The 19,252-nt window shown below is 26.8% G+C and overlaps 2 protein-coding genes across 5 annotated transcripts; one reads left to right on the top strand and one right to left on the bottom strand.

Moving 5' to 3' along the window:
- The first annotated feature begins 96 nt into the window (after positions 1–96).
- On the top strand, positions 97–2,012 carry LOC122712283. 2 transcript variants are annotated; one of them, XM_043931806.1, is made up of 3 exons: positions 97–349; positions 431–492; positions 830–2,012. In XM_043931806.1, exons 2-3 carry the CDS (start codon positions 448–450, stop codon positions 1,367–1,369), a joined length of 585 nt encoding a protein of 194 aa, XP_043787741.1. In that variant the 5' UTR covers positions 97–349; positions 431–447; the 3' UTR covers positions 1,370–2,012. The 2 variants fall into 2 exon arrangements, with proteins under 2 accessions (XP_043787741.1, XP_043787740.1); XM_043931805.1 differs by lacking the exon at positions 431–492 and having other exon boundaries at positions 98–349; positions 823–2,012.
- A 1,235-nt stretch (positions 2,013–3,247) lies between these two features.
- LOC122712237 (TRPL translocation defect protein 14) lies at positions 3,248–18,939 on the bottom strand. 3 transcript variants are annotated; one of them, XM_043931709.1, is made up of 10 exons: positions 18,616–18,939; positions 16,302–16,369; positions 15,692–15,729; positions 14,789–14,826; positions 8,553–8,663; positions 6,093–6,221; positions 5,542–6,015; positions 5,236–5,443; positions 4,978–5,159; positions 3,248–4,796 (listed from the first exon to the last, which is right to left on the bottom strand). In XM_043931709.1, the coding sequence occupies exons 1-10, from the start codon at positions 18,653–18,655 to the stop codon at positions 4,528–4,530; spliced, it is 1,557 nt and encodes a 518-aa protein (XP_043787644.1). In that variant the 5' UTR covers positions 18,656–18,939; the 3' UTR covers positions 3,248–4,527. The 3 variants fall into 3 exon arrangements, with proteins under 3 accessions (XP_043787644.1, XP_043787643.1, XP_043787645.1); XM_043931708.1 differs by having other exon boundaries at positions 8,547–8,663; XM_043931710.1 differs by lacking the exon at positions 8,553–8,663 and having other exon boundaries at positions 18,616–18,938.
- Positions 18,940–19,252: the final 313 nt, after the last annotated feature.

The following is a 19,252-nucleotide window of genomic DNA, read 5'->3' on the forward strand; positions in this document are numbered from 1 at the left end:
TTAATCTTATTTGATCATTGAAATTTTATTATTGATATATAATAAAATTATAGTAAAATTCTGATAAAATTTTAGACTTGCGTAGTAAAGTTTATGTTTACCGCTAATTTCAAAAATATAAGAATGTCGTCAATAACTTCCGGTGACGTAAGTATTGCAGTGTTGCCATATTTTTATATAATGTGAACAGTAGCATAACAGTTTATAATGGTTATATTAGATTAGAGTGTTTGTTAGAGTATATTGTTAATTAATTGGTAAGAACGATGGCTTCCTTGGTTGCAGATTATGGAACTTCCTCAAGCTCAGAAAGCAATAGCGATGATATTTCGGATAATGCCGATAACACGTAAGCTTTCACTATCACAAGCATGTTTCTCTATTGTTTGTTTTCTTCTTTTGTATAATTATAATTCCTTTAAAATCACAGAAATTTAAACTTTTAAAATGAATTATTATTACTACATCTTTAACATTATATTTTGCACAAAGGTATGTTTCTTTTTTTATAAAACAAATAACTTTATATATTTTCATCTATATTTATGAAATAAAAATTAAAAAAGATATATTTATTCCATAAATCATATGTTCTACAATATTAATGTTCTACAATCTATGCCATTATTTTTATTCTAATATTATTTTATTTTATTAAATGAAATATATAATATTTTTCATTTCTACATATACATTTTTCATTATTAATGATTTATATATTTACATATATGATTTTTCATATATAAGAATATTTAATCACAGTTAATACTTACACATCAAATTGAATTTGTTCTTTGTAATCTGATATTGCCTAACCCTTAGTTTTAAGGAAGAGGAAGAAGAAGATGATGAGGAAGAAGAAAATAATGAAAACAATGAAATATGTAAAACAGCTTCCAAAGAAAAACTTCCATTACCAACTCCAGATTTTAATGGCATACCTACAATGAAAACTTCAGTCTTCTCAAATCCATTTGTTGAAGCAGAAAAAGCAAAAAGTGCAATACTTGAAAAACATGTGAAAATGACTCCAACTCTTGATGATACAAAAATGATAAATGGTAAAAAAATTTGTTGGAATTATAGGAAAGGTAGATGCCGGTTTGGACATAATTGTACTTTTGCACATGATTCTGATTTACATCGTACAGCAACTGAATTAGAAACAATTAGAACACCACAAGAAACAATTATTTGTCAAACTCCTTATAATGGTCAAGTTTCTATTAATGATGATGATGAAATAGATCAAGAAAATAATCAAATGAATAGGCGTAAGAAGAGGCCAGGATTAAGTCAATCTTTAATACCAAGCAAGAAAGTTTTAAAAATGTACAAAGCACAACAAGCTAAAGCTATTAGTAGGTAAATGTAATTATATCAAATATATATAAGTAATATTAACATATAATTAGCTGCTCTGAAATAGAAACAACTTATAACTTTTAAAACTCAAATGAATTCATAAAAATGGAATTGATTATAAGCTGCATAAAAAATAATAATCAAAAAGCATTAAAATGCTTTATAAACAAAAGAGCAAACTAAAAAATTAATCATTTCTTTATATATGAATAAAAAAATTAAAAAAATAAATAAAATGAAATGAAAATATATGCTTCCAAATAAAATTTTGCAGAGAACAATATATATGCAGATTATGCCTATTTCAAAATTCATGAAAGTTTCAAGATTATTTAATATTCAATATTTCTAAAAAAAGTGTTCGTCATGTATATAAAAAATAGAATTTAATTGTATAATTAATACTTCCAGGGACCTGTATAAGTGAATCATAATTCATTATGTCTTGCATGCAAATAGTTTTATAAATATATTTCTATTTATACTTGGTATTCTTAACTTGCCCATGAAAAACAAAACATGTCTTCTTATATTTTGTTATGTAATTTAATTATATGTTTATATATCTCTTTTATTAAAAAGAGGCCATTATTTAAAAGTTTTCTTTCATCAGAATTCTGAAGAATTTATAAGTAATAAGAAATAAATATTCTACCTAAATATTATATAAAATATCATTACAGCTTTAATAAAAATTTTTAGATACTGTTTAATGTACAGAATAAAAATTATCCATATAAAAGTGATGTGTATGTAAAGAAAGAATTATATAAGTTATGTACAATATTGTTAATATTTTTTCTTGATAAGTATTTAATATTTAATTTAGATATCAATAATTATGCAATTATAACAATGATATATGAAAAAAGAAAAAACAATTACGCTTCCACTATGCATTATTTTTTACATAATGTTATAAGATATAAAATAGGACTTTATAATTCTACATGGAAAATGGAAATATAAATGTTTATTAATTTTGATTTCATCAATGAAATATTATATAATTTCTGCCTTTAAATTTTTCCATTTAAATATTTTTATTAAAATTTTTTATGTTCTTGTATATTATAGAAATGTATATTTTATATACATTTTTATTTACATTTTAAATTTCATTAAGTATATATAAAATTGATATGTATGAAATATCTAACTCGTTTCTTTAAAATTTAATTTTGATAGATTAATATCATTGTCATAAATAATTAGGATTTCAATTTGATAAATATACTATGAAAGTTATTAAAAATAAAATAAAAATAAAAATATTTGCAAAAGAATTAGAAATATTTTATATTTTGTTTAGATAATTTTTTATTTAATAAGTTCTTTTTAAAATAATTTGTAAAAAGAATTATGACATTTGCATTCAAAGATTTGATATTCTAGAATAGATAATTCTTAAAAATAAGTAGATAACTTCAAAAATTATCTTAACAATAAAACTGTTAAGAAAAGTGTATAGAATCATGTGAAAATTACTTCAATTAAAAAATATAATTTTTCAAAAAAAAAAAAGTTTTATTTGCTAAAATGATTTTATGTGCATCAATTTAACAAATATAAAAAAAAAAATGAATTTATTAATCTAAAAAGCGAATGTAAAATTCGAAAATATTTATGCATCGAAAAATGTTATATTTTATAAGTTTTTCTTTTTATTAGTAATAAGTTTATGAAAAAATGTTTTAAAAGTAACAATAAATTTCAATGATCAAGAAATTATTGATTTTTATATTTTTCCTAATACCATATGAAAATGCAAGTAAGTTTTAATCTGAAAATAAAATTTTCTAATAATCTAAATCTTTTGATTAACATTAATTATTTAATTATTTATAAGCAAAGAGGAAAAGGAATCTCAAAATACAGAAAATGATAGGCACATGACATTTTATTACGATATTACATGAATACAATATGAATTCAGATCAATTATGTATGGTATAAGTGCATTGATAACTGATTATTGCATCTTCCATCGAAAATATATATTTATATATCATTCTTTTTTTTTTTCACTTCTGCGATTAAACATCTCACAGGCACTTTGTCTCTAAATAATAGTAAAATTTGTGATAAATGTTTCTATGTAAAATAAGCATATATATATAGTATATATATAACCATCACAGTTTACGTTCATTAAGTTATGTTCAATAATGAAACAATTTTTACTGTTAAATTAAATAATAAGCGTTTAGTAATGAATTTAAAATTAATGTTCTTTATAATCTTATAATAATCTTCTTTATAAAGACTACAACTCAAAAATTGATATTATTATTTAACCTAACAGCATTTCCAATAAATAAAGAATTTTGAATTTAAAATAAATCTTTATGGAAACACCTGTTAAGTATGTTTGACAAAATTTTTGTCATAACTATAATACATAACTCTGACAATACTGTAGAACAGTATAATCGTTAAACCATACTTTTCTTGATTACTTGTTGATATTTTTATTAAAAGATAAGTAAAATATTAGATTTATCCTGACATTTTATATCAGATTACTAATAATAATTTACTTAAAATTCATATCTGTTTATAATATGGACAACATTTTTTGTTTTCTACACTACAATTTATAAACTTAAACCTTTTCATATTTTAATGCAGAATATTACTTTTCTATTAAGATAATGTTAAACATTTCTAAAGGAAAGTATACTTCATACAGATCATATGTTCTTAAATAATTACATAGCTTAATATTTACTTATTGTATATTCCGTGTTACGTGTATTTTGTATCAGAATTATTTATAGTAATTTTCTTAAATAAAAAGATACTACAATACTCTAGATAAAATAATGAAATAGTGATGAAAAGTGAAATGAAGTGATTTAAATGTAAAAATGCTTAGTATATTAATCAATATCACTTGTTAAACAGATCGGTAAAAAATAAGTTACAGTCGAATTATTAAATACATTTCACACAGTATTAAATATGCACACAAGATTAATTAGAAAAGAGGTATTATAGTTTATAAATTTATCATCATTTATAAGTTTTAGAATCGAAATTTTGGATCGAATTAAGTCAGTGCCAATAAAATATTTAATTTTCTTTTTAAATTATTTAAGTAATTTGTTTTTTTATCATTGTCTAACACAATCAATTCGAAATTATCTTTGTTATATCTCTTTATACTCTTTTATTTTTAGAATCATCGTTCAATATAGTAGTAGAACTACTAGATTCTTGACTATTACTTTTTATTTTGCTATTTCGTTCGACAAATGTCATGTTACTATTCGTAACATCGTGAACGCCATTTTGTACGCCATTTACAACTTTATCTATACCATTAACTCTATAATGATCAACTCCGCTTATTTTTTTTTTACTTGATGAAGGACAAATATTTTTAATTTCTGTTGATCCAGATTCTCCCAAGCCTGCAAGGGCGTAATCTATGCAATTCAAAAGAGACTGATTTATACAAAAATCATTTATACAAAAAAGAATGTATCGAATAATTTTTTTTATGCATATTATTCCTTATACATATATTTTTATCATTAAAAAAATCTATATAATTTAATAATTATACATATCTATATGAGTTAATAAGAAAATATATTCTATACATACCATGTAAATTATGGCAATATTTATTGGTATTATTCCATTCTTCTCGTAGACTGAGATTGAACATGCTGTAATCTGGATTTCCAGTGACTTCTTTTTCGATTGTCAGGAACTGTGGTAATATGTTCTTAAGTTCATCTCCTGATAATGCTGTGTACGTTTCAAGCAGCATCAATCCTCGACATCTATAATCATGTTAAATATGATATATAGTAATAAATTATTTTACTACATAATGTAGTAGCATTTTCTAATTCTGACCTTGGATGAGCGGGTTCTCTATATATATCTAATTGGAAATACTGATTATTGATGAGGAAACAACGTCGACGTTTGAAAATGGTGAAATGTGAATCATCGCGTTGAGCGAGCATGTTCAAATAATCTCGATGAGTCAGTTGTGTTTTAACTTCAATCACTTGGCCACACATTTTTGGACGTCGAATCGTATGAATATAAGACCAGTGACCTGTCAATTTAAATTTATTTATAATATGACATGATATTATTGATATAAATAATATTAATATTAAAAAAGTCATATAATAATTATATTTTTTTGCACACCTTTTTGGCCACGTTTACGAAGACGAGCTTGCATCTTCGGATTGTTACTTTGGAGGTAGTTATGGACAACATCGAAGTCTTGAAACGGTGGAAACTCAGAGTCTGGTGGCAAAGGATCTTTGACAAGAAACTTGACTTTTCTGCTACTCGCTCGTAATCTATCTCCAATATCGATACCCAGTTTTTGGCACACACATTCGATCATACGACAGATCTTTGTCTCAAAATCCTGCGAATTATCTATTACATCGAAGTAAGGATGTCCGACCCAGGCGGCGGCTGCTTTGTAATCGAGTTCCCGAGCTAATTCGACACCTTCTGATCGACATGCATGTTCTTCCGTCGAATAAAATTCTTCCGCACCATTTGCCGCTGAAACCATGTGGATGATTTGATTATATCTATTGTCTCGAAGTTCGACACTATTCCATCCGTTCGAAGCCATCAGTAATTCCCACTTATCCTTTGAAATAACTAAATTGAATAAGATAAAAATTAATTTTAAAATTTAATTATAAAAAAAGGAAAATAAAAATTTATAATTTGCTCACATGCAGAAGCATCCATGGCACCACGATCACAGATAATAAGACAATTTCTTGTACAGCTATCACCTAGCTGGAAGAACGTATTCTCTATCTGTATCATCGTACGTAAAAGATTCTCTTGAAATTTAAATCCTGAAACAAATCAAGATAAATTATGCCTAAAATATTAAATCATTTAATATACAACAAATAAAACTATTTTTGATGATTTCTTTATCCTACAAATCAACTTTTACGCATGAAACTATCCCATTGATCACATCTAGCTGTATACTTTTTTCGCGTTCACACACATTCGCGTTCACAATTATTGCATAATAGCAAACTATGAATTATTTTGAATATACGCATTAATTTATTGTTGTGTAAATGATCACGTATATATTAATATTTCTTTCAGAGAATCACTATATATAACACTGTTACAAGCGTTACAAGCATAACGAAATAATTAATATAAATTTTTTCGAATAAAATATCACTTAAAAAATAATTTTTATATTTTAAATATATATATATATATATATGTTTTGCCTCTTTCTCGACATTATTGCAATGAAAAAACAAATCTTAGATATAAATATATTGAAACGTATTAAAATTATCGTAATAATTCACGCGATAATATCTATTTTGAATAGTATTTGAAAGATAAATATATCATGAAAAAATAAAAATGAAAATATATTTCATTAAGAATATTTTTCAATTTTTAATCTTTTTATTTAACAATTTAAAAAGATTTAAGCAAAGTTCATTTTCATCTGTGCATAATTACTTAAAATTATCTAAATTTTTCATATGTCTTATAAAAAGATAATTTTTGTTATTAAAATATGTGATATTTAATGATATATTTATTTCTTGCATATAAAGTAAATAATACATAATAGAACAACTCTTTTTAATATTGAACATACTAAAATATCAGTAAAATTATGTCCAATTTTATTTTAATACAAATGGATATTTTATATATCGTATGATGATTTTTATAAATAATATCTAATTTATACATATTTCTCATATCCCGATTCAATGTCATATTGATTCAAATGAACATTCAATTTTACACGCTTATGAAATATATCCTCTTCTTAGTTTTTAAAATTCTTTCAATAAAATTCTCTATTAAAAGAATATTTTATGCGTATATCGTTAGACGTATCGTCTGCGTACTCGGGTCAGAGATATGATGTATATATTCCAGACAATTTATGTGTTCGAGTCTTTGTCACGATACGATACTCGGATCGTTGAAAAAAAAAAAAAATCCAATTAATGGAATGACCAATTTCGTCTAGTGGCCTCAATGAAATTCAGCAATAATTCCCAATGATTGACATTTTTGTTATCAAATCGCAATCGGATTCAACGTTTTTCGGTATTGCTAACATGAATACAATATCCTTGTGGTTCTGCGACAAAGAATGGCCGTTCCGATAATATATTAAGTACGTAGAAACGTCTTTACGATTTTACAGATGAACAATGATAAGTATCATGTTATTGATAATGTTAATGATAAGTATCATTATGAATGTTGTGTTCAGAGATGCGATTAATAACATTGAACATTCTAGCAACGAATGATTGCATATTTACATTACGGTTGATGCACTTCTGAAAGTTGAATTAAGAGCAAGGAAAATCGAAAGGCATATTACAAGGTTTACAAGAATCCATTACAAGAAATCAGTTCAATTCCAATAATCAATTCTCATTTCAATCTGAAAAATCTGTTCTCTTTGTAAATTTTCCTCATAGGTGCATATCATCGATCGAAGGTTATCGATCGCTGTATACGCAAAAGCATGATCGAAATATAGAGATATAGAATTAGCGAATGATTGAAAGTATATATAAATGTGCAATAAAAATGATCATGTCTAATGTATCAAGTGTAACAAGATGACATCATTCGATGAATCGCATAGGCAGATTTCTAGCAGCAGAGATCGATTCGATAGCTCTAAGGCGTTTGGACGATTAGCCTCTTTTATTTTCGATATTATATCGCGTGCAGAGATTATCACTTTTTAGGGAAGAAAAAAAAAACTAAGTAAAAAATAAAAAGAATATTTAAAAAAAATAAACTGATCAAGTTTATTCTCTGAAAAATTCTTAAAATCACAATAATATTCTCTGTAAGTATAATATCCTATAATAAATTCTTAAAACTATTAATGTTTAATTTGTCAAAAATCAAATGATTAACTACCATAAAGTTGGTCAATTTTGGTTTTAATAATTGTTTTTTTTAATTACATGAAATGGAAAAAAATTTCACGATCACAAAGAGAAAGAAGAGAACTTACAACGTTGTAAGTAAAAAGGAGAAACGTAATTCGGAAGCGTATAATCTCTGTGATTTTCATATTTTCTTAGAGAAAATAAAAAATAGAGGCTGTTCCTCGTTAGTATCGCCTTCAAAAGGGATGACTTTCTAAAACTCACCCTCACCAGAGTCAACTTCCAAGACCTCTGGCCATCTCGCTTCGTCTTTGTCCGATCTGTTCCTGTAATATCGCTGTGAAGACTTCGTAATCGAAGGACGCGACCCGGATCCCTTTGCTAGAACCAACCGACCTTGAAGACACTTTCAGTTCGGTAAACTTCTGTGTCATGTATTCCCCCCTGTCACGGATTTTCTTTTTTCTTATGCGCAGTTTAATTAAATCGTTCTAGAATGATTTTCATCGTTACGTTAGTCGCGATTTTATGTCCCTCTTTTTATCATCGTTTGTCATCGAAATTGCTTGCACGCTAACTCGTCCTGTCTCCGCGTGTTACGAGGCCTATCGATTCCCCTTGCAATTAATATCTTTCAACAAATTTCCACTAGTTCCATAAACGAGGTACGAATATCGAAAAACAATCAAAATATTTTATTTGAAAAATTTTGATGAAAACAATGAATTTGTTAATAGGTGAAATTAGTATACGTGTATAAACATAAAGCAATATCAAAAAATTTTAAAACATCAAAAAAGAACAAGAATTCATTATTTCTGTATTTAATGATTTGGTATTTTGGTAAGCACGACAAGATAAAATTGTTATCTATCATCGTTGAATTATAATCCAATTTGTTATTTGAATGATTTTATATATTTATTTAATAAACAACAAGTTAAAGCAATTTTTAAAAAATAAAGTTTGAAATTGAGAAACGAAATCTACACGACAACTCACTGGACTAACAAACATATGGTTTCAACAAAAACTTCTGAAAACAAAACTATCACATGGCAGTGTGCAAGTTTTATTTCTTTTTTCACGTCAACGAAAAAGGATACAAGCCGGATCGAGCATTTCTCGACGATCTTTTTACAACAAAGAATTTTTATTACGATTCTCTATAATTCGCGTAAAATTCAAAGCATTCGAAATATTTCGTAATTCTATCAATAAAATTGGACAACTTAAAGTAGATTAACTATCGTGTTTAATAATTGAGCCAATTGCGTTTATCACTATAAAATGATTTACGCTCTCGGTTAATGAAAGTTTTTATGTAATTTTCTCGAATATAGTGCATATACAGAGATCTATAAATGGAATATGGAATTGAAATAAACAATTCGTAAATAGATTTTTAGCGATTGCGTAAATTGATTTGACCTATTCTAATTGGCAATATCTTATCCTAACTGGAAAACTTGTCAATTAACCAGTTATTATTTTTCAAGTTTAATCTTTGGATAGAATCATGATTCATTATTTAGCTACAATGTTAAATTCAATGATAATAAAATAATAAAAATAATAATAATGAAATCGTATTTACACCATATATATTTGTATAATATTAATACAATTAACTTTATTTTTGCCGTTTAATTGCTTTTCATGATCTAATTATGGATATCAAAAAATATTGATCTTTGTATTTTATCAATACATATATTTTTACGCATATATAAAATGATTATTCTTATTTGCAATTATGTCTTATATAAAAATAGGAAGAAATAGATTAACCAATGAACGAAGTTTTTTGATAATTAAAATATATATATTTCAAATAATTAATTATAAAATAGAAAAAAACCGAATAATCAAACCATTGAAATTTTTACTATATTTCATACAAAAAAAAAATATATATTATGCTTGACTAAATATAATATATTATATATAATGTATTATAATGTATAGTAAGAATTTTGCAATCGCTAAAATTGTATTCCATAAAATGTAAAAATAAAAAAAAAAAAATCGAACTTTTTAATTCGAATAATCGAAGTTTTTTTAAGTTTTTCTAAGTTTGTCTTAACTCATCATGATTTAAAAATAGAAGAAAATGTTTCTCTTGGATAAATTGTTTTAAACTCATGACTTGTTTCATCGTTTTTCTCGGTGCACTTGTTTAATCATCGTGGCAGGCTAAACACCTTTGCAAGGATCCGGCTTGAAATATAATTTAATTTCTACATTACTTTTTCATCTGTATGCGGTATTTGAAGTTAGAAGAGTAGATTCAACATCGTATTTCCTGAAGCACGACCCTTTCATTTGACCTCTTTCAACTCTCACCTTCTACGAATCTTTGAATTTTCTTCGTAAAAAAGATTCAAAAAACGATTAATAAATAATATTTTCTGTATTATCCGAAAAATATATTTTTCGATACGATAATTTATCGTTTTTGTGATAAAAAAAAAGGGAATAGCAATATCTTAATGAAAAAATCTTAATGAACAAATTTATTTCGAAAAATAGAAAAAAAAGAAGCAATGAAACTAACGACTTTGTCTAGACAAAGTCATTATTGGCGCATAGCCAAGTAATTATATACGTAGAGTAACGACGATAAAGAGAATCCAACAATCGAATGCATACATTAAATATAAATTTATTAATAATCGATGTTTGGTATAAAATAACTTATTACGAAGTGTCTATCGATGAATTGAAGGATGTATATATAAAGCATACTCATCACAACCGACCTACATTAATTAATGAATATTTTATCGTACATAGATAACGGTAAAGAACGATAAATTCTAGTCATTTCATTATCACAAATATATTATGGCGGTTTTTATAAACTTCGTTGAAAGAAATTTTTAAACGAAATATATGTTCTCTGGAATAAATGCAGTCAATCATAATAAAAATCAATTATCAATGTCACTTGGATTATGCGTATATAATAAAGGAGAATATATAATAAAGGAGAAGCCAAAAGGAGGATTTAATTACAGGAAGCCCGATTGTATTAGCATTTCAAGGTCGTGGATTAGAGCTGATAAATACTTTTATATAAGTAGAGATACGAGCAAAGGAGTACAAGGAAGATATGTTTTTACAGATATACAAAGAATTATTAATGATTTAAAATACAATTTTCTACGCGGAATTTGAATCAAGAATCTGGCCATCGTTGTTGGACTGCGACTAGTTACATTAAACAATTTAACAATCGTGTTTTCGTGTCAAATAATCTGTTGGAAGTTTCGAAAACTATGAAACTGGTATTTTACTCTTAGATATAGGATGAGGTAATGAATCTGGCAAGAAATCGGGGATGATATATCACGAATTACACGTTTCATAATATATATAACATAACATAGATAGATTGAATCAATAGCGATAATAAAAAATAACAAATTTCAAATAAGATAAGTTATAGATATATTACATAGTTTCGATGAAATTTTTGATCTCAATTTTCTGTTACATAATTGTAATACGTGTGATGTATTATTATCTTATGGTCTCAATCTAATCTTCTATCTAGGATGTATAAATAGAATGGAAAATTTGCACGAATCGATGAAAATTTCTCGGTAGATCTCGGGTTAAGTGGTGAACAAACGATCATTTTGTTTTCCAAATATTTTTACTGCTATCGAACGAACAGATATCGTTTATCTACCAGGATAATTTGTTGAATTTATTTAAAAGATGGCAAACATTTCAATGTTCGATTACGTTACGATGAAGCTACCGATGAAAGTAGAACATCGAGAGAAGAAATGAAAAAAAGAAAAAAAAAATATTTTTGTTATTTTTGGCGTTATTTCAAGAATATATACCAGTCAATTGTGTGTAGCTACTAGCTGTAATTCTATGACAAACGTTATGAGAGATTTTTTTACGAAAATTCGTTATGATAATCGTAACCTATAAATCACTATGATAATGTAATTAAGTATATTATGTAACAAGGATATTACTATCCTTCTTACATAAAAGCGTTCTACGGAATATACTTCGGATACCGATCATTGAATTTATTAGTTTTGATTCTAATATTACTTTATACTGTGATTAGTCATGTATGATTAATCCAGATAATGAGTTACTGGCAAGCAGAAAGGGTTTAACGATGACCTATCGAAGAAAAGTACGCCACCCAGAATGGAATATTGAAAGAATATCTATATTATATATATTTATAAAATAATTATGCAAAATCAACATTTTAAAAAAGTAATTTTGAATATTTATATGTTATGAAACCATAAAAATTTAAATATTTATGTTTTGTCAACGACGAGACAACGAATGTTCAAAATGAATTGATAATTAGGTCCACTCGAAATGAAATATTAGTTTATTTATTTGTTGATAAATTTCTGTGGTCAAGTTAACGACAAATATTTTTTTACGTCTAATAAAATTAAAAAAAGATTTTTAAAGGATTCTAAGAAAAACTTCTTTTCTAGAAAAGATTTTAAAAGATTTCGAATTTCGTTTTATCATCGAACAGAAATCGATCTCCTTTTTTTCTCGTTTTATTATTATTGTTATTATTATTATTATAATTATTAGTATTATTATTATTTCAATCGATTACCAATTAAATAATAAATATAATATGCGGATCATTTTATATCATTTATACGAGTTGATCGTTCCAAAACACCGTGCGCGTCTCGTGACTCGATCGCGTTGACCACTTGAAGCGAGAATCTTGGCAAGTTGCCGGTTTCGATTTTACGCAATCGTCGATGTTATACACCGGCCATTCTTCTTTAGTCCACCCGCAACCAACTGTACGGATTCTTCTTCTCTTTAATGCGCGCGATATCTTTTTCTTTTTTCTTCTACGTTTCCATACGTTTTCATGTTTTTAAAATAAAATTGTTTTTCTCGTTGCGTCGGTTCATCCGTTTCAACGTTTTACCTGTATTTGACAGAAGTACGTTGATAGAGTGTGATGCAGAATGACGTAACATTGCGTAATTTGATATAAATTCACGTTACAAAAAAAAGATACATTTATTTGAATGATTGATCATCATTGATTATTATATACGACTTTGACTATTGCATACTATTTGCATATCATTATTCAAATTAAAAATATCTTTTTTTTATTATTCAATTACGAATTTTTCCGATGCCGAGAAACTACGTAGCTCCGTTCTTATCTCGTTTCCAGTATTTTATACGAGAAATACACATATAGGTTTGTTTTATAAAGCTTTAAAACTTTATTCGAGTTTGCGATGGCATTTAAAATATTATCTCAATTTCTGAATTATCGTATCGGCGTATATCTATTTGAAATTTCGTCCAAAGACAATTCGGATGTTTTATCGTTGAAAGACAAATATCGTTGAGGACAGGTGACAAATATGAACAATTTAAATTTGTTATTGAAAGTGATTTCGGATTGATAAAAAGTTTTGATGATGGTCGATGCATACACAATGATATCTACATTTAAACGGCGGCAAGGGGTAAAATGTGAGGGTATGAGAAGTGCTCGCGCGGACCAACGATCGATACTGCTCTGACATTGTGTCTCTCCTCAAACTTGCGTATCAACTACACCATAATCGCGAGACAATCTTGTTCTGTTTTCTAATTTTCATTAAAAAATGTTATTAACTTCAATATTTGTCGTAAAAACAATTCATTATGGTTAGAAATATTTTATAAGAAAAAGCTGTGAATATTTATTTTTTTAATTCCTTAAACGGTTATTCCATATATATTCATCAGATATTATACTGCTTCCAAATTATGAACTTTTTCATAACATTCAAAACATTCAAATTTCTTTAAAATTATAATTTAATTAATTAAAATGAGCAATATACAAAAAAGAATAATATAATAATAGAAGATTTGTTATTACGAGAATTTGTACAACTATGCAGTATATCTTCAATGATGAATCATAACGATTAAGAGATTAACTAGGAATTAATTTAAATCTTTAATTTAGTTAGTCAATATTTTAGATTTGTCTGTAAAAGTTAAGAAATAAATTGAACCTTAGATACCTTATATTGAGAAAATATGAAGTTTGCTCATTGATTATGGCGTAAACATTGCATATTTAAGTTTCATAAAAAAAAGTTGGATTTGAATTATAAAGTTATAATTTGATAAAAAAAAAATGGATACAGATGAGTTTTCGTTGGCGAAGATAAGCGCGCAGACATAATAAAAGCGGTGAAATATAAATTTTGCAGTTGGGTAATGTTTTTCTTCTCGTAGAAGACTCGTAAACGTTTTGTTGCGAGTGTTTTTTTATCAGTGTCGTAAACTCGAGCCAAGGCACACATAGTAGCGGAATTCCAGGAAAGGGAAAGCATGGATAACGCATAGTACATGAAACGCGGATTTAAAATGCGGCGGTAGGTTGAACCGGATACGCGTATTCGAAACGGATGCGAAACTAAAGCTAGAGAAGAATGGTAGAAAATGAAAAGTTGAAGTGAACTTACCCTCTTCAGCGTTCAGGTCTGAATACTTTACGCCGCCGCTGAAATGGAAAAAGTAGAGGAAAGATGAAACTATTGATAAACTAAAATATGATAGATAAAGAACTTTTGGAAGAGTATCGATCTTTTTTTTTCTTTGACTTAAAAAAACAATATAATGTATGTGAAAGAAAATTGTTTGTTCGTTTATCGGGTATGATAATTCATATTGTTAAAAACTTCCCATGTGACGATACTCTCACGTGTTTCGTTTTTTTTTTCTTTTTTTTTTTTTTTTTTTTTAAGTTTATTATCGACATGCTAATCTCGACGCTAAAATAGACTTCGTGCACAATGCACGTATTCGTCGAATAAGTGGTTCTCGTGATACATGCGCAGCGTTCTTTCGAATCAATTGATTTTACACTTGATGATTCATCGTTTGTCACAATCAGGATATAATTTTATGCAACTTCTATAAGCTCTGGTTCCGATCGCTGACAAAGGATGTTGAAGTATACCGTACTCCAATGTTTTCTTTCGTCGCTGATAAAATCGCAAATCGTTTCTATGCTATCACCATTGTTACGTCTTATTAGTACGATTCTATGTCTCAATCAATAATTCTATGACTAGACAGCGAAAGGTAACGGAATAAGCTCGAAACGAAAATTTAAACGTATGAATTAAAGCGATTCTTTGTGAGCTGGAAACCGAGTCCGTTTCTATCAATATTTGAAAATAATAAAAGAACGCAATTTTGTGAATTCTTTTAATTTGTAAGATTGAAAGAAACGATGGGGAATCTCCAAACGATTTCCAAGCATATTTGAGTAGCTTCGAATTCATACAAAACTTTCGTTTTTTGGCTGTATCTGTTCTTTCCACTGAACATATTTATAAATTTGTTATCGTGTAATTGCATACCTGAGCAGCACGGTCGCTGTCTCGGGAACACGGAACACCTGAAAAAGAAGACAACCAGCGCTCTATCGAATCCAAATCGAAGGGTTATAACCAAAATCAGTTCGTATATTCAGTTCATTTTTTTTTTATTTTCATTATATTCATTTTAATCGATCACGAACGAAATTTTAATTATTTCCAAATATTGTATTAAGGTTATTGTAAACGATTTCGAGAAGATAAATAAAATATTTTTTAACAAATTTTAAAGGTAAAAAAAAATTGTGTGCATATAAAATCATATACAGTAATCCTTTTGCTGTTAGATAAAACTTGCGAAAACTTACAAAGACAAAATTATGAAGACTACAAGATTAGACAAAAATAACAAAATAAAATAAATGGATTTGCTTATATAATATAGTCTAATTATCTTATTGTTCGACGAATTTTCTTATTAATCGGAGAGTACTCAATTGTTTGGCGTGTTTGTTTTATTTAAATCAAATTTTTATCAAAGAGATAGGCTTACGTAGGAATAATTTATGAGACATTTTTTTTGTAAAAAAGTGTCACTTTTTTATTATTAAAAAAAAAAAGCGAAATAAAAAACAGAGCGGAACATGCCTACCTTCCATCCCAAGTTTTCAAAGAATGTGCATAGCCGTGCCTGTCCAGTTGTTTTGCCGCCGCAAGGTCCTGAAACAAACAATGAAAAAATTCTTAAGCCATCTCATTTCTTTTTTTTTATCTTTCAACTTGGAATTTCGGTTGTTTTGTTTTTCCGTAATATGACAATATAATTATTCGAAAAAGAGAAAATGCTTGAAAGGAAATAAATGATTAAAAAAAAGCAAAATTTTTTGTTTGAATATATATTGATTATATCATTAGATTTAACAACGTAAAACAAATGGTATAAAAGACATATCTATATCTAAACGTAGAGAATGTAAGAAGGTACGTGGTGGCATGAAAGTACGGATTATTCTTGTCATACGAAAGCAAAACGAAAAGGTTATGACGTCGCTAACCTTGACTTCCGCGATACCGCATGGCTATTGAACTCGAGTAGCGTAAATAGAAATGTCTTTGATGCGATCAGCATCCCAAATAATGAAATCAGATTGCAACAAATCCAGTGCAAATTTCTATCTTTTTAAATCGAATTAATCTCTTTAATTCATTCTAATTATAAAATTAAAAAAAAAAAGTGAAAAATAAAAAACTATAGATTTTAACAAACTTAAAAATTTTCATTAATATATATGAAAATATATATATAAAAATATTGTTTTTTTTTCCGATATGTTTGAACATGTTTATTATTTTTATTAAACTTTGAATAACGCTGACGGATGAAATGATTCGCGATTAAAAAATATTTCTTGAAACATTTAAGATGTATATTAATATATTTCAAGTGATCGACCATCCATGCGCCATTAGCCAGCTGCACGCTCATTGACTCGTAATTGGTTTGAATTGTCACACGTTGACATGAACACGATTTCATTAATATCGTGAATTGTGAGAATTTCTTTGCTAGAAATCTTCGAGATCCAACCATCTACACATAAATTTGCAATAGAATTTTTGGCTTCTAGAAATTAATTTTCGAAAATATCAAATGTATTTTGAAAATTTCAAAAAAGATTACTTACATACGAAATGTAAATTATTATAACATGAATATCTATGAATATTGTTTTATTATAAATATAAATACGACATTTATGTATTGTAATTTGTCAGAATTTATTAAACAAAAAAATATTTATTATACAAAAAAATATATTATAACTATTATATTTGATATATATATAACTAATAGAATAATATTTCTGAAAAAAAATCGATTGGTATGCAAGATATAATTGAATATTATTACAATCAATTAAGTAAAAGTAATTGTAAAGGTTAATAGTGTTTATATTGGCATGAGTGTTCGATTCGAGGCTATCGAAGGATAGATCATTGATTACTAGGATCTTTCTTTAATAATTCTAGAACAATCGTTTTATTTATGACATCAAATTCACTTTGCTTAATTGATCTATTTATATATAAGATTTTTTATAGAAATTGAAATTGATCCATTGAGTTCTACTTAATTTTCGAACGCAAATTGGAATGTATATATATGAAAAATAAATTTTAATGTATCATATTGTCATGATGTCATGCTATGATTTGAAAAATCATGTTTTCGACGATTTAAATTTAGACACGTCAATAATGTTAAAATAGTTATGTTTCTATAACATTTCAAATTATTTCATTTTATTTGCGTTATCCATCTTAAAATAAATTACACGTTGCTAAGTTTTACAAGGTTAAAAATTTTATGTAAATAATAAATAAATCTTTTAAATTTATTCATAAATGATGAATAATGAATAATGATTTTATTCGAATTTAAGTTTGCATTTATAAAATTTTTATAGAAAGAAAATTCAAATGATTGCGATCATATAGTCATATATATGAATAATTTTTTATAAATAATTATAAAAAAAATGAATTTAAACATATATATGTAAATTCAAAGTAAAACGATACAATTCGTGTTTCATTCAGGAATTCAATCAATATTTTCACACTACTGATAAGCACGTAAAGCATCCTGCATGTAAAATGACTGTCACAACGGAAAGAAGTTATTTTTCGTTCATTTGTGTGTAAAAATGAAATTTGATAAGCAAAAAATACGAATTGATTAGAACAGTTATAAAGCTGTTGGAACACGTGGTTTACATCGATGTGTATAGATCGCTCCTTTCAAGATATTTTTCTAACAAATATCGCAAATAATCAAAAATACGAAAATTGAAAATGTATGTAGAAGTAATATCTATTTTATCGAATAAATGTTTTGTAAAGTAAACGATACATGAAATATATAATAATGAATTTTTTATTAGTTAAAAAAAAAAATAACATACCTCCAGTGAGCACCAATTTGTATAGACGTTTCTGCTCCATATTAAATGAATATTTAAAAACTCTTTTTTGCTGATCAAATCTACGAAATGTTTCGAGTCGATGTCGATGTATGGATGGAGATAGATTCTTCGTCTGGCACGTGAATGGTGTCTACAGTTACAACGAATACTACATGAACACTTCACCGTTCATTTCGATATACTGCGGAGTTAGATATGTCGAAGACATGAGAATAAAGTGATGATATTTTTACACAGAAAAACAGTAAACTACCACTTGAGAGAGCAGACGTCTGCCTCAAAATGAAGCGGTCTGCATCTGCGGGTTAGTTAATCGGCTTATACTATTCTCTTCTGTATGTATGGTCATGCGCGATACGGAAACGTACGAATCTACGAGCGCCTCTTACGAAATTACCCGAACAATACTTCGTACGTTAGATATTTCATTTAATTTTCGACTATTAATATTAATTATTAATTTTAAAAATTTTATCGAAAAAATTATTCTCTTTTTTTTTTTATTTTCAATTACGATAATGCATAATTTGAAATTTTAAAATTAAACGATTTACGTGGTCATAGCGTATTCGTTGGTTATGCTTGTAGAAGATACAATTTTTAACTTGTTTCTTAA

The sequence above is a fragment of the Apis laboriosa genome, unplaced genomic scaffold, assembly GCF_014066325.1.
Source record: "Apis laboriosa isolate Shangri-la unplaced genomic scaffold, ASM1406632v1 scaffold1_cov151, whole genome shotgun sequence".
NCBI lineage: Eukaryota > Metazoa > Arthropoda > Insecta > Hymenoptera > Apidae > Apis > Apis laboriosa.